This window comes from Dermochelys coriacea, chromosome 1, assembly GCF_009764565.3.
Source record: "Dermochelys coriacea isolate rDerCor1 chromosome 1, rDerCor1.pri.v4, whole genome shotgun sequence".
Lineage (NCBI taxonomy): Eukaryota > Metazoa > Chordata > Testudines > Dermochelyidae > Dermochelys > Dermochelys coriacea.
In genome coordinates, this window is record NC_050068.2 from 15439718 (window position 1) to 15453239 (window position 13522).

General features: G+C 46.4%; 1 protein-coding gene across 2 annotated transcripts in view; it reads right to left on the bottom strand.

The window, feature by feature from the left end:
• Positions 1–774: 774 nt before the first annotated feature.
• The window catches only part of GAB2 (GRB2 associated binding protein 2), a 195815-nt gene continuing 183067 nt past the window's right edge, over positions 775–13522 (bottom strand). For both annotated transcript variants that reach the window (XM_038387664.2, XM_043504087.1), the window contains exons 5-10: positions 13112–13206; positions 9190–9472; positions 6175–6265; positions 4221–4323; positions 2889–3014; positions 775–1270 (exon numbers count right to left, since the gene is read on the bottom strand). In XM_038387664.2, coding sequence (XP_038243592.1) covers positions 1127–1270; positions 2889–3014; positions 4221–4323; positions 6175–6265; positions 9190–9472; positions 13112–13206 — 842 coding nt within the window. In that variant the 3' untranslated portion in view covers positions 775–1126. The remainder of the gene's footprint in view (positions 1271–2888; positions 3015–4220; positions 4324–6174; positions 6266–9189; positions 9473–13111; positions 13207–13522) is intronic.

The following is a 13522-nucleotide window of genomic DNA, read 5'->3' on the forward strand; positions in this document are numbered from 1 at the left end:
TCCAGATCCTTGTTGACAGCCTCATATCACATCTCCCTTACTCATCATTAAGCCATACAAGTCAAACATGAGCCTAATTCTCCACTCAGACTCGGGAGCCTTTTCCTGCTCCCATTGCAAATCAATGGCAAAGCTTCTGCTGACTTCAACGGCAGCAGAATTGTCTCCCAATGGGGCTGCAAATGCTGCTGCCCTGGGCTGAAGTTGGCCCTCAGGGCCAGATCCAGAGCCTATTGAAGTCAGAGAAAGAACTCCCATTGGATTCAAGCCTCTAGTCCTTTAATTCCGCTTTCACAAGCTGATCCCGCCAGCCCTTTAATTTTGGGGAGCTTTGAACTCCACCCCGCCAACAATACCCATTTAAAAAGAAGAGGCACCTCAGTAAATCTTGCTGTTTAATACATTATGTATGTGCTATGGGGAAGGGGAGATTAGCCCTGGAGGTCTAAGGTTGTCTCAACCAGTCAGTCAGTCTGGGCACTTTATAAGCTACAGAATGGCCACAGGTATTGGCACACAAGCCATGCTGCCTGATGGAGACATGCCAGGTTACAAATGCATGTTGGTTCGTTATTTACAAGCGATTTGATAATAAAACAAGTACAAATTAGACCTGGCGGTTGCCCATTGTTTTTAAAGAGGTTGAAGAGGTTAGGACCACCATACGGTATGGAGCGGGAATCCGTGTCCTGTAAAGGACGCCACCAAACCATTATACATTCGGCACAGTTCAGGTGTGCAATACGGAAGAAGACTGAGAGAGATACTACAGTGTTAGCAGGTACAAGGTGGCTTTAATAACAGCTGTAAGCAAAAGACATGCAGGGCATTTGTGAGCCCAGTATTGCTAAGTTTTAAGTTCCTGAACAGTATATCCAGCCACTAAAGTAACAGCACAAACCCAGCCACTGCAAGTAGTTGGTCTTTGTTCCTGGCAAACAATATCTGCCAAGTCTTCCCCTGAAATTAAGTAAGTTTCTTTAAAAAAAAAAAAAAAAAAGACCCAAACAACAGTACTGTAGAAATGCAACCCCAAAGTGAGCTCGCATACCCAGGGGAACCCCAGGCTGGGAAAACCTCTTGGACATTTGCCTGTCTGGATGGCTGTCCCCATCTGCCCCGTCCATTACTGCTTCATGCTCTTAATGGGCTCTGTTGATTGCCGGACGTCGGTCCACTCCTGCATGGTGTTCTGCAGGGCTTGTGTCTTCTCTTTGTCAACCTGCACATAATCGACCTTCTCGTCTGAGGCGACTGACGATGTGGAGGGCTGGATACAGGGGAGGAGAACACAGCGTGACATAGTGAGAGTACATCTAGCCCACTTCGCTGCTTCTGCTGGCCTCATCTCTGTCCTCTCATACAATCTCACCACTCGTACTGCAAGAGCCTTCTTCTCTGCAGCTCTTGCTATCTGGAACCACCTGCCTATATCTCAGCCTTGGTAGCTCTTCATTTACATTACTTGCAAATGCCTTTAGATCCCTCTTATTTCTTAATGAGGCCTTGATCAAAATACTCCTATTGACTTAATAGGCTTTGGATCAGGCCCAAAGTGAGAGCCTGGTCTGAAAGAGGAGTGTAAAAATGGTACCATGGGCTTCCATGTTTATTGTCTCTCAGTGACTCTGTGTCAAATGTGCTCAGTTTACAAGCAAAACAATATTGCTTTCTAACTGCCAGTGCTGCAAACTCAGCCTGGGATCTAAGAGTCCAACTGGGTTCTTAGTATGCAACTGTTAACGACACAGTAGAAAGACTAGAATCTAGCTCCCCGTCTCTTAGCTGTGTTGACGCTGCAGGGCTAACAAGGAGTAAAAGATTATTTTTGTCATTCAAAGAAGCAGGTGTGGCTCCAAATTCACAGAAGGAGCAGATCTGCTGAGTGAGAAGATGCCATTTTTACATAGTTGCTTTTCAGAGTACTTTAATTTTCTTGTCCCTCTGCAGCTGCTTAACTCTTTTAGAGAAACACAATCGAAAATCCCAGATCCAAACTTTGGAGGTTCAGAAAATCTTAAACTGGATCCAGATTAGATTTTTGCAGCTTTATGACACCCCTCTAGTATGTGTATTGTTGTATTCTGTAATGTATGTAGTTGGCATGGAAGACACTATATAGGTGTGTTGTATTTAAGATACAGATTTGAACATAATGAAGAGCCAGTAACTCTATTACATGTTACCTAGAAGCCATTTTGCTGGTGTTTCCCATCACTGGTACATCTGTTCCTGCTGGCTAGTCCTCATTTGGCAGCGTCTTAATTGGCTCAGCAGAATTTGGCTCATAGATAGGGACTTCATTTTTCAAAAGTGACTTGTGATTTTGATACTGAATTTGATGCACCTTAAGGGAAGTCTGATTTTCCATGGTTAGGTGCTCAGCACTTTCTAAAAAGCAGTCCTCTTCAAGGTGTCTCAAGTTGGGCATCCAAATCACACGTCATTTTGGATAGTTTATGCCAGGGCACTTTGGAGATCCTGCATCTGAAAATGTAAGAAAGGAATGAGGGGATCTAATCCAGCTCCCATAGAAAGGGATATCTTCCCATTGACTTAAGTGAAAGCTGAATTTAGCCTAATATAGGATCTATAGTAGGTGGGCCAAATTCTGCTCTCCTTTACAGCCATAAAAGCCATTGCCTCCAATGGTCTTAGTTACACCTCCAGTGCAGCTGCAGGTATGCGAGTAAGGGCAGAATTTGGCCTAGAATAATATACAGGGCCAGATCCTCAGGTGGATTAAATGGATCCAAAACCATTGACATCACTGAAGCAGTGCATCCTTATCTCCGCTGAGCATCGGACCCCTATTGTTTGTTGAGCTGGCTTCAAACCATTAAAATATATAATATTTAATTAAATATTTTTAAAAAAACCCAAGATACCTTTCTGTGTGGCCCAGGTGAGTTTGGCTGGAAGTCCAGTGCTAGATAATCCACACTCCCTGAACTCTTTTTTGCTGCTGGGCTGTTGGTGCCACTAGGAACCGGAGAAGCAGAAACAGGATTTTGCTAATGTAGGAAAGAGGTGGGAGAAAAAAGGATTAATGAAACAAGGAGAATACAAGGGACCTAAAACCAAAATCCAACATTGGTAGCACTTTAAGGGAGAGCCTGGCCTGAATTCCCCCCTCACTTACCCCTCTGCAATTTGGGTCAGGAGCCATGAGAACAGTACAGTGGCCTGAATTCAGTGGGGTCCGATAGCCCAAATCACATGCTTAACTTGATGCACCTGAGCAGTTTCATTGACTTCAATGGAACTACTCACATGCCTGAAGTTAAACATATGCTTAAGTGCTTTGCTGGAAGGAGGCCTTAGCTTGGCCATAACTGGGCCCAGAATCATCATTACACTTCGCTACACTGCACTGCAGGTAGATTTAATCAACAGTGTTAAATACAACTGTATGCAATGTGCTGTAGCCATGTTGGTCCCAGGATATTAGAGAGACAAGGTGGGTGAGGTAGTATCTTTTATTGAACCTTCTGTTGTTGAGAGAAACAAGCTTTCGAGCTAACATGGAGCTCTTCTTCAGGTCTGGGAAATGTGTACACACTGTGAATACATTTCCCAGCATGACAAAGAGCTCTGTGTAAGCTTTAATACAATTGATTAATAATAGGTCATGGGGTAGCAGCTTTGTAAGAGACACAAATTCTCCTGTCTCTTTCATCAACGTCACTGATTATAGCAGCTGGGAACCTGTCTTTTCGTGTTTGGGGCAGTATGAATGGCTCCTGCCCCACACACAGTCAGAGAATGCCAGCACTTCCTGTGGAAGAAGGGTCTAAAAATCAATCTAAAAATAAGCAAGTACAATAAAATGTGGCATGGCATTAAAATAATAGAGTTTTTGGTCCTCCAGTTCCCAGAGAGGACCATGATATGATGTAGGGTAGTACTTAATAAAGGAAGGGTCATTTTTGAGCTTTCTGATGTGGGAGGGAGAAGCACTCAGTATGTCTGTGTCCACTCTCATTCTCTGCTTCCACAACGTAAAACAATAATTAAAAAACAATAGGATGTTTCATATAGATACATGTTAGAATGCCATGTTACAAACAACTGCCCTGTAATCCATATAAGGATATATACTAGCCTTATCACCATAGATCTGAGTATCTTTAACACTACGGTCACTACCCGTGGTTTGCATTTATAGAGCCCAAGTCACTGCAGAACATAGGTAGCTTGCCAGTCCGAACAGGACTTACCATGGCCACGTAGTTTTCCTCACTGTCTCCCGAGTCAGTGCTGGTGATGCTCTGGGTGGAAACCGGGCGGCAGTATTGTGAGGCGCTGGAGTTGAAAGTCTGGCTGCAATGAGAGGTGCCAATGAGTTAGTTACAGCCACAGGACCCCACTGCTCACCACTTACTAGGGATGGGTCAGAGCTGCAGAACTGGGCTCCAAGTCTGAACTTTCCTGCAGCTCATGAATGAGATCCAGGGTTTTGGTGCCACTTAAGAAGGACCATTTATAAAGTTTGTCTCCAAAACCCAACCTTCCCATAAATCAGGGAGGGTCCAGATTTGGGCCTTTAGCTCTGGCTCATTTCTGTTTAATATCACCGTGTTTCTTTATGTAGCCTCAATTCTCCTGCTACCATATTACTAGAGTCCAGGCTCCATAAACTCTTATCTCACAGGATGTATTTAATTGCAATCCCCTTATGACAGCACATAGAGCCCCCGAGCTTCTCGCGCCATTTCCCCTCCATACTAATCACAGCTTCAAGCTTGCATTTACTGTGCCTACTTGCATTTTGATGGCAGGCTAGACCTTGAAGGCCTCATCTTGTTTTCAGTCAACCAGATCTAATTACTGTATAAGGAATAACATAATGCAATCAGAGTCTGTTACTGAAGTTCCCATCTTAAAAAGCTATTGGTTGCCAGGCAGTAAAAAAGGGTCATAAAATTAGTCGATAAGGGAAAAATCCATTAGCTTCTGTGGGGTCAGGCGTCCTGTCAATCAAAACCAAAGCTCTGTATGTTTCCTAATGTAGTGATCTGAGCACACAGCTCTCATGCCCTGCAGTCAGTCTCCAAACAATCCAATTTATTATAACTGTCATAACAGCCAATGTCCCCATATAGGACAATGTCAGACTATGAACTAGTGGCAGAACTGGAGTTGTGTGAATCCTGGCACTTTTGGGTTAGAGGGTTTCGTATGAAGCTCTTTAGTTTCAATTTGCAGAGTTCCTCCCAGCTGAGCTTTGCTTTATAGGGCCCTCAAAGCAAAACTCAGTCAAAACCTTTTGAGTGCCATCCTGTTTTGCATTGACACTGTGGGCTTCAGCTAGTTTTGAAATGAAACCATATATTGATTCCAGGTTCCGCTGAGTCTGGGTTCACTCAGAGATTTTGTAAACCTCAGCCAGCCAATGACTACTCTTGCTCTGAGTTTGGACCAAAACTATCTGACTTAGGTGTGGTTTGGGTTATGCACAATTCTGAAAAAGGCAACTATCTCTAAGTGAGATTAACCATTGGACTTTTTTTTGGTAATTAGCACTTTGTAATGCACTGGATTTCAATGTCGAATTTGAGGCAATTCTCCTGTATTCACAGAGTTTTATCACACCATCAGGTAGAAAATTAGCATTTCTCTGGATGGGCTAGAATTGGGGCCAAGACTGTAATTTCAGATCTGAACATCACCATGCTTTGAGAAAGTCTGATCCAGATTGAAGCTTTGCAGCTCGCCCCTGCTTATAAAATGGACCAAGCCAAAACCCTGAATCCAGACATCTTCAAGCTTTTAGGGAAGTTCAGATCTGGCTCCAGCTGGGGCCCATTTCCAGCTCAAAATCAAAATTGCAAGTCTTGCAAGATAGAAGACACATCCCCGTAACAGCAAGAGATATTAAAGAGACTAGCACAAAAAGTACCCAAATGCTCTTTTTAGTGCTGCCTACACTGGAGATCTAGGATCAGTTACATCTCAGTCAAACTGGTGTAAATCCAGCGTCTCCATTGACTGCAATGGCCATATTCCAGAATGACACAGATATTACTGAGACTAGAATGTGGCTCCTAGTGAATTAGCTATGCCATCACAATCTATCACCCTGAAGCTAAGTAAGTCCAACTAATGTGGACATGGCCTGAGCTTGGCCCATGATGGTGTTGCAGGAGTTAAGACTCCCCGCAGTGTACTCACGTTGGTCTGGACCAAGATTTGGTGACCGGCGATTTGAAGGGAAGCTCATCGATGACCGTGTTGTTTCTCAGGTCCAGAGGCGTTGGCTTTGCTGTCGCAGAAGGAGGACTTATTCATCAGTGAACATGTTCTTTAAGTTCTGCCTAACACTAAATCACCATCTTTTAAAAAATAAAATGCAAAGGCCTCCACAGCCACATGGATCATCAACCCAACCCCCCCCCCGAACTATCCTTGCTGTCAAGGAGCATTCCCAGCCACAGCGTTCCTGCAGTCATTCATGCAAGGGTTGTGAGAAATCAGAGCAGAATTTATCCCTCCCATGTGCACACCCCACTCCTGCTGGCTCCGTTGTATGGGCCCCAGAGGGGTGAATGTGTATTCTACGGGAATGATATTAGCCAAAAACGCCCAGAAGGACAGCATGTAGGTGAGGCTTATTAAAGAAACACTGATGCCTATTAGACTTGGAAAAGCCTCCCTCTATTGATCGTCAGTCAGAAATTAACATTATCAACATGCCACTTAATTGCAGTGTGCTCCGACCAGAAGGTTTTCTGTGAAGCATTTTAAAAGGAAATCTGCTCTGTATCATGTAGCTCATTACAAAGGAGAGGAGAGCGCTGCTGTCCAGAAAGATTGGGATTTAACTAACTGTAATAATACAGCACTTTGTAACAATAGGCAGCTACCATGTTGATAGTATGAAAAAAGACAACTAAGGAGGGATATGAGAGAAGTCTATAAAATCATGAATGGTGTGGAGAAAGTGAATAAGGTATTTACCCCTTCATATAACACAAGAACTAGGGGTCACCCAGTGAAATGAATAAGCAATAGATTTAAAACAAACATAAGAAAATACTTCTTCACACAATGCACTGTCAACCTGTGGAACTTGTTGCCGGGGATGTTGTGAAGGACAAAAGTATAACTGGGTTCAAAAAAGAACTAGATACGTTCATGGAGGATAGGTCCATCAGTGGCTATTAGCCAAGATGGTCAGGGATGCAACCCCATGCTCTGGGTGTCCCTAAGCCTCTGACTGCCAGAAGCTGGGAGTGGGCGACAGGGGATGGATCACTCGATAATTGACTTGTTCTGTTCACTCCCTCTAAAGCACCTGACATTGGCCACTGTTGGAAGACAGGATACTGGCCTAGATGGACCATTGGTCTGACCCAGTATGGTCGTTCTTATGTTCTTAAAACACAGACTAGTGGTCTAATCCTGTCATGTGCTGGGCACCTCATGCCTGTTGAATAGCACCATCACACAATCAGTATCTCAGAGCCATAGATTTTACACCCAAAAGGGCCCATTAGATCATCTAGTCTGAATTCTTGTGTAACACAGGCAAGAGAATTTACCCAGTGATTCCTGCAATTCATCTTCACTGCACTGGGCAGTACAACACCCAGGCTGCAGCTTCCATCTGAATGTGTGAGAAACCAGGAGACTTTCCAAGTTGCTCTGAATTCCAGTCTGTTCTTTTATTTTCAAAATGGTGAATTTAAGCAAATGGTTAATTAATCAGTTACGACAATTGAAAAACATGACAGCTTAAAAGGTCTCCTGCTGTTTCCTGAACTCGGATGATTATTGGTGTTATGGCAGTGGCTACAGAGATGGTGCTAGGCGCTATGGACATACCCATAGTGTATGTTTCCATTTTGAGCTGGAGATATAACTTCCAGAACAAGGAGACATGCCCGTGTGAGCTCTGATGGAGCTAGCATGCTAAAAGTAGAATGCAACTACCATGGTTAGCTGCAAAAGCACATACCTCGGGCAGCTAGCCCCTCCCACTGCTTGTGCTGCCATGGCTGTGCTTTATTTTTAGTGCACTAGCTCAGTAAGAACTAGCATGGGTATGTTTCCTCAATTACACTACCAGCTCCAAAGGTAGAAGTACCCATAGCAAGAAACAGACTCTGCTGCAAGTCTAAACAAACTGGTATCCCCATTTTACAGAGCGGGACTAAGAGCCTTACCCAAGGTCATACAGGAAGCTTGAGACAGAGTCAGGGCTTGAACTTACAATGCCAGACACCAATGCCTTAACCACAACACCACCTTCCTCTCAAAGAGAGCTGTGGTGCCTAGTGGCCTAATCTACATGAGGAGGATGGAGTTCTGTATTTCCCACTTGGACCTTTCAGTATAATGGCAGGTTCTGGGGAAAGAACATGCACCGCTATAAAGGCAGTACTGATCCAGCTCCCTTTGTAGACAATGGGGTTGTTATTAGGCCCATAGTGACACATGACAAGTGTGTCAAGTACCTGATTTGAAGGTACATTTTTTGGTATGCAGATTACTTGCTATGAGACAGATTTCTTCTGTTTCTTAAAGGATGCGGCGGGGGGGGAGGGAGGGGGAGAAGCAAGGACCTTCCCCATTATAGGGCCTTGTGTAAAGGCCAGGAAGAATTCCACTTATTGTGCATAAGGGCTATGAAGGTTGTGTCATCCCTGAAGATGGAAGAGGAGTGGGGAGGGGTTGGGGCTAATGCTCTGTACATAGATCCTGGTTAGAGCTGCTCAGAAATTGGAATTTTTGTTTCATGGTAAATTCCAAAACTTGAGTGTTCCCCCCCACCCCCCACCCCATCAAACTGAAAAACCAAACTTTCTCATGGAACAAAAATTCACCCCAAAATTTGATTTGGAAAAAGATTAAAAAGTTTAATTTTTTAGACATTTATATTCTGTTCCATAAGTAGTTTTCCGAGTTGCTCTAATAGTGACCTGTGCAGCTGGCTGGCTGTGCTGGGGCGGGGAGCAGTGCCCTGCACAGGGCTGTAGCAGTCAATATGTGCTGGAGGGCTCTGAAAGGCAGTGAGTGCCCTTCCCCGTGTTTGCCTGGAGGCTGTGCACCGCTGTTCCCCCATGGTTATGTGGCACAATCTGATACTTCTATTCAGCTGTCTGAAGTATTATAATTAGTCATGGCAGAGTTCCTGTGAAGATTCCCCTCAAGTACAGGAGTTTCTGTCCAAGGAACTAGTCTTACCTTTCCGGTCGGGTTTGAGGTTGCGGTTGACCGGAGGGGGTTGGATTTCACTCAGCCGCCTGTGGCACTGGGAAATGGCTCCTCCTTTATGGACTGGGAGGGTCGTTGAGGACAATCCCAGCAGGTCAAAGTGGTGCGGACCAGGGCTCATGGGGATGTAGAGATTCTGAGAATTGTCATTTGCTTTCTCCATGTTCAGCAGGGATGAGGAGCCTGGGTTCATTGGGACATAATTGTCCTCCGAGTCAGCACTGTGGGAGCGAGCCACTGCAGCTCTGGCTTGCTGGAAAGCACAGGGGAAGTCAAGGGTCAAGAGGATATTTAGTGTGGTATGAAATACGAGCAGCAGTATTCAGTGTAACTCACTGTGGCCTAGACTCCAGAGTATAATCCCTCCAGTGATGAGCTGCCAAAATCTTAACAATGGGTTCCCTCCTCACCCCACGAGGGGGTCGTTGCCCACCCATGCCCTTCTGAACTCCTGCCCCATCCAACTCCCCCACGTTCCTTGACACCTGCCCCCAGGACCCCTGCCCCATCCGCCCCCCTCCCCTGTCCCCTGACTGCTCCCAGAACCGGGCAGGAGGGTCCTGTGGGCCACCATAGTGGGTGCCCATCCCACCCCTAAGAGCCAGAGGCACCTGCCGGGGGGCGAGGTGGGGAGTCCCGGCAGTGCTTACATGGGTCAGCTCCCAGGAAGCATCCGGCAGGTCCCTCTGGCTCCTAGGGGCGGGGGAGCGTAGCTAGGGGGGGAGCAGGGAGAGCGGCCGCTCCCCCACTGATCACATCAAAAGCGCTGGAGCACCCATGGGGAAAATTTGGTAGGTGCAGAGCACCCAACGGCAGCTCCCCACCCTGCGCCCGGCCCCAGCTCACCTCCGCTTCGCCTCTGCCCCTGAAGCCACCGCCCCCTCTGCTTCTCCGCCCCCCACCCCAGGCTTCCCGCAAATCAGCTGTTCAGCGGGAAGCCGGGGTGGGCTGAGAAGCAGGTGGTGGCTTCATGCTCAGGCCCAGGGTGGCGGAGGTGAGCTGGGGCGGGGAGTGGTTCCCCTGCGGCTCCCCTCCCCTGGTTACCTGCTGCGGCGCGGGCGGCCCTCCTCGCGCCCCCCCCAGCTCAGCTCCGCCTCCCTGGGCCTGAGCACGAAGCCACCGCCTGCTTCTCAGCCCACCCCGGCTTCCTGCCGAACAGCTGATTTGCAGGAAGCCTGGGGTGGGGGGCGGAGAAGCAGGGCATGGCGGCGCGTTCAGGGGAGGAGGCAGAGTGGAGGTGAGGTGAGCTGGGGCTGGGGGTGGGGCGGGGAGCTGCCGCTGGAGCACCCATGGAGTCGGTGCCTAAGGCACCACTTTTGGCCGGTTAAATTTAGAAGCCCTTTTAGACCCGGTTGTCCCTCGCGGAACAACCGGGTCTAAAAGGGCTTCTAAATTTAACAACTGGTTCTAGCAAACTGGTGTGAACCAGTTCCAGCTCACCACTGAATCCCTCCCTATCACAGTGAGCAGACATTTACACTGGAGATGGGATCAAAGCTGCCAAATTCATGTCAGCCTTTGGATCTGAACGTCAAAGAGTTCCAAGTTCAGGGGAGTTCTGGTGTTGATTCTCAATCTTTCTTTGCTCCCATTCAGCTGTAATTTCTGGGCTAGCCTTTAGTGCTAGAGAGAGGCAGAGTTACCTTTAATATTACAATTGATTTTCAGCATTGCCTAAGGTGGGCTAGGCACTTTCCAAACAGGGAAAGAGAAAACAATCCCTGCCCCAAGGAGCTGACATTTCCTGTCCTCTTTAGCGAGTGTCTTTGCTTGACCCAAGTGCTCCGTAGCTCCTCTCAGCTTTCCCTCCGCTCCTGGTTTTAATAATCCCCCTGTGCTAGTTTCCACTTGGGTTAAGGTGAAACCCATCCCTTTGGTATTAGGTCGCCTCCTTTCCTTAAGGAATCTCTAATAAATTTAAACCTCCCCTCTACAACATCTTCTCATCCTCACATTGAGACCCTGATGGTTCCCTGACTAGCTGGCCCAGGTGTGGCGCTAACCCCAGCATGCTAATTTAGCTTCCAAGACCTCCTTCCTACACCTCCCTATGTCATTTATACCAATATGTACTACAACCACAGGATCCTCCCCAGCACTCTATGGATGTTTGTCTAGATGTCCATTGAGACCCAACTTCACAGCCAGTAGGGAAATAAACAAGGCTACCTCACCACATTTCCTGCTATCAGTATTTCTAGTGACCATGTCTCCAGCCACAACTCTATCCAGTCTCCGGATGTGACCTCAGTACATGAGGAATGATCAGATTCCTCTACGTCTCCTGGAAGGCAGGTCCCATCCATTGGCCCTTCCACTACACTTTAGCCACCTCCCATCATGATACTGGCTCCCTCACAGGGATGGTTGGGACAGCCTGCTGTGAGGTGGACTGGATTTACAGTGTCCCTATAATGGCCTGTAAATAACTCGGCCTCTCAATTCCTCCAGCTCAGAAGCTCTGGCTTTTCAAGAGGCTGTACTTAGGCACTGAGTATCAGAAGTTTCAGAGTAGCAGCCGTGTTAGTCTGTATTCGCAAAAAGAAAAGGAGTACTTGTGGCACCTTAGAGACTAACAAATTTATTAGAGCATAAGCTTTCGTGAGCTGCATCCGATGAAGTGAGCTGTAGCACACGAAAGCTTATGCTCTAATAAATTTGTTAGTCTCTAAGGTGCCACAAGTACTCCTTTTCTTTTTGAGTATCAGAAGGATATTGAGCTGGGAAGATGGTTTGAATTCCCAGATCTGGACCCCTTTGTGTGGCCTCAGAGCATGATTGCAGAAGCTCTGCAAACTCAGAAATGAGCTTTCTCATTTCCACTGTGAATTTTGTACACAGCTCTGATAATGATCTTTATCAAAACATCTCACTGAGCTCCAAGTTCAGGGTGGGGATTAAACATGGGATGGTGGAATCCATCCAGATAAACTCACGCAAACTTCAAACTGAACTGAACCTTCTCGGAGGTTAGAAAATAGTTCAGCTACTTCTGTTTCTCATGCATCTCTGCATGTCCTGGCTCCAGCCATGACAGAAATGCAGTGCAAGAGGCTGGTTTAATGGTATTTCCAGTTCAAAAGGAAGCAGGAAATATCAGAATTCTCATGATAGAGTCTGTGCTGGCAACATTTCCAGCCTAGCTCTGCAGAATCATAGATTCAGATTCATATATTATATTTCCAGAAAAGACCATTAAATCATATAGTCTGACCCCCTATATATCACAGGCCCTTAAATTTCACACAGTTACCCCTCCATAACTTGTGTTTGGCTAAAGCACATCTTCCATTAAGGCATCCAGTCGTGACCTGAAGGCATCAAGAGATGGAGAATCCACCACTTCCATTTGTAGTTTGGTCCGATGATTAAAACACAGGATGTTTACGGTTTGTGTAAGCATCCAAATCAAATCTCAGTTCTGAATAATGTGAGCTTATCTAGCTACTAGTAAACAACAGTTAAGTTTGTCATCACCAGGGCTGAACCAGACTTCCAGGGCTCCAGCATGAGCTGAAGGACAAAGGCTTCAATTCTTTCACTGAAGTCAAAGCAAAACTTCCATTGAGTCAATGGAGCCAGCTCACGCCCTAGGTCCCCAAGCTGGCAGCTGTAGCAGAGTCACAGTGACATTTTCAGTAAGGCACAAAATTCTACATTTGCCACGGAAGGCATGACCTAGCATGTATGTTGTATGGACGCCATTTTGTAGAACAAAATGGCATCCTCCATAGTCATTCAGGGGCCGATCGGAATTGTACCGGAAGCAAAAAGCCAGTCCTGGCACATGGAATGTGTGTGTTGCATACACGGATGGCAGACTCACTTCCTCTGTGGCTGAGGGGGACACATGACACACACTGACAAGTAGGTGATAGTAGCATCAACTTACCAGATATGAGTTGAACCCGTCATTCACAGACTCTGCTGACTGAACTGTGCTGCTGCCACCATGCTGGGGGTATTCGTAAGTCTCACAGGAAGAAGCTGAAACACAAATCATGGATTCACAATACACACGGTGCCTGCTTGTGACTCCTCTAGTTCTAATAGTGCCCCTGACAGATGGAGCCCTCAACAGCTCACCTTTAACTATGGCTGGTTATTGCTATACAGTAAATGCTGTGTGTTTAGGTTAGCAGAGGATGGGTATCTGCGCAAGGAGTTCTGAAACTGTGCAAGTCTTCTCTCTTTTTTTTCTATCCCACCTCAAACAGGTTGGTCTAAGAACTCCACAGCTGTTTTATTCATTTATCCTCACTGATGGCTAGTGAGGGTGGTAGCAGCATTTGGCTGCAGCTGA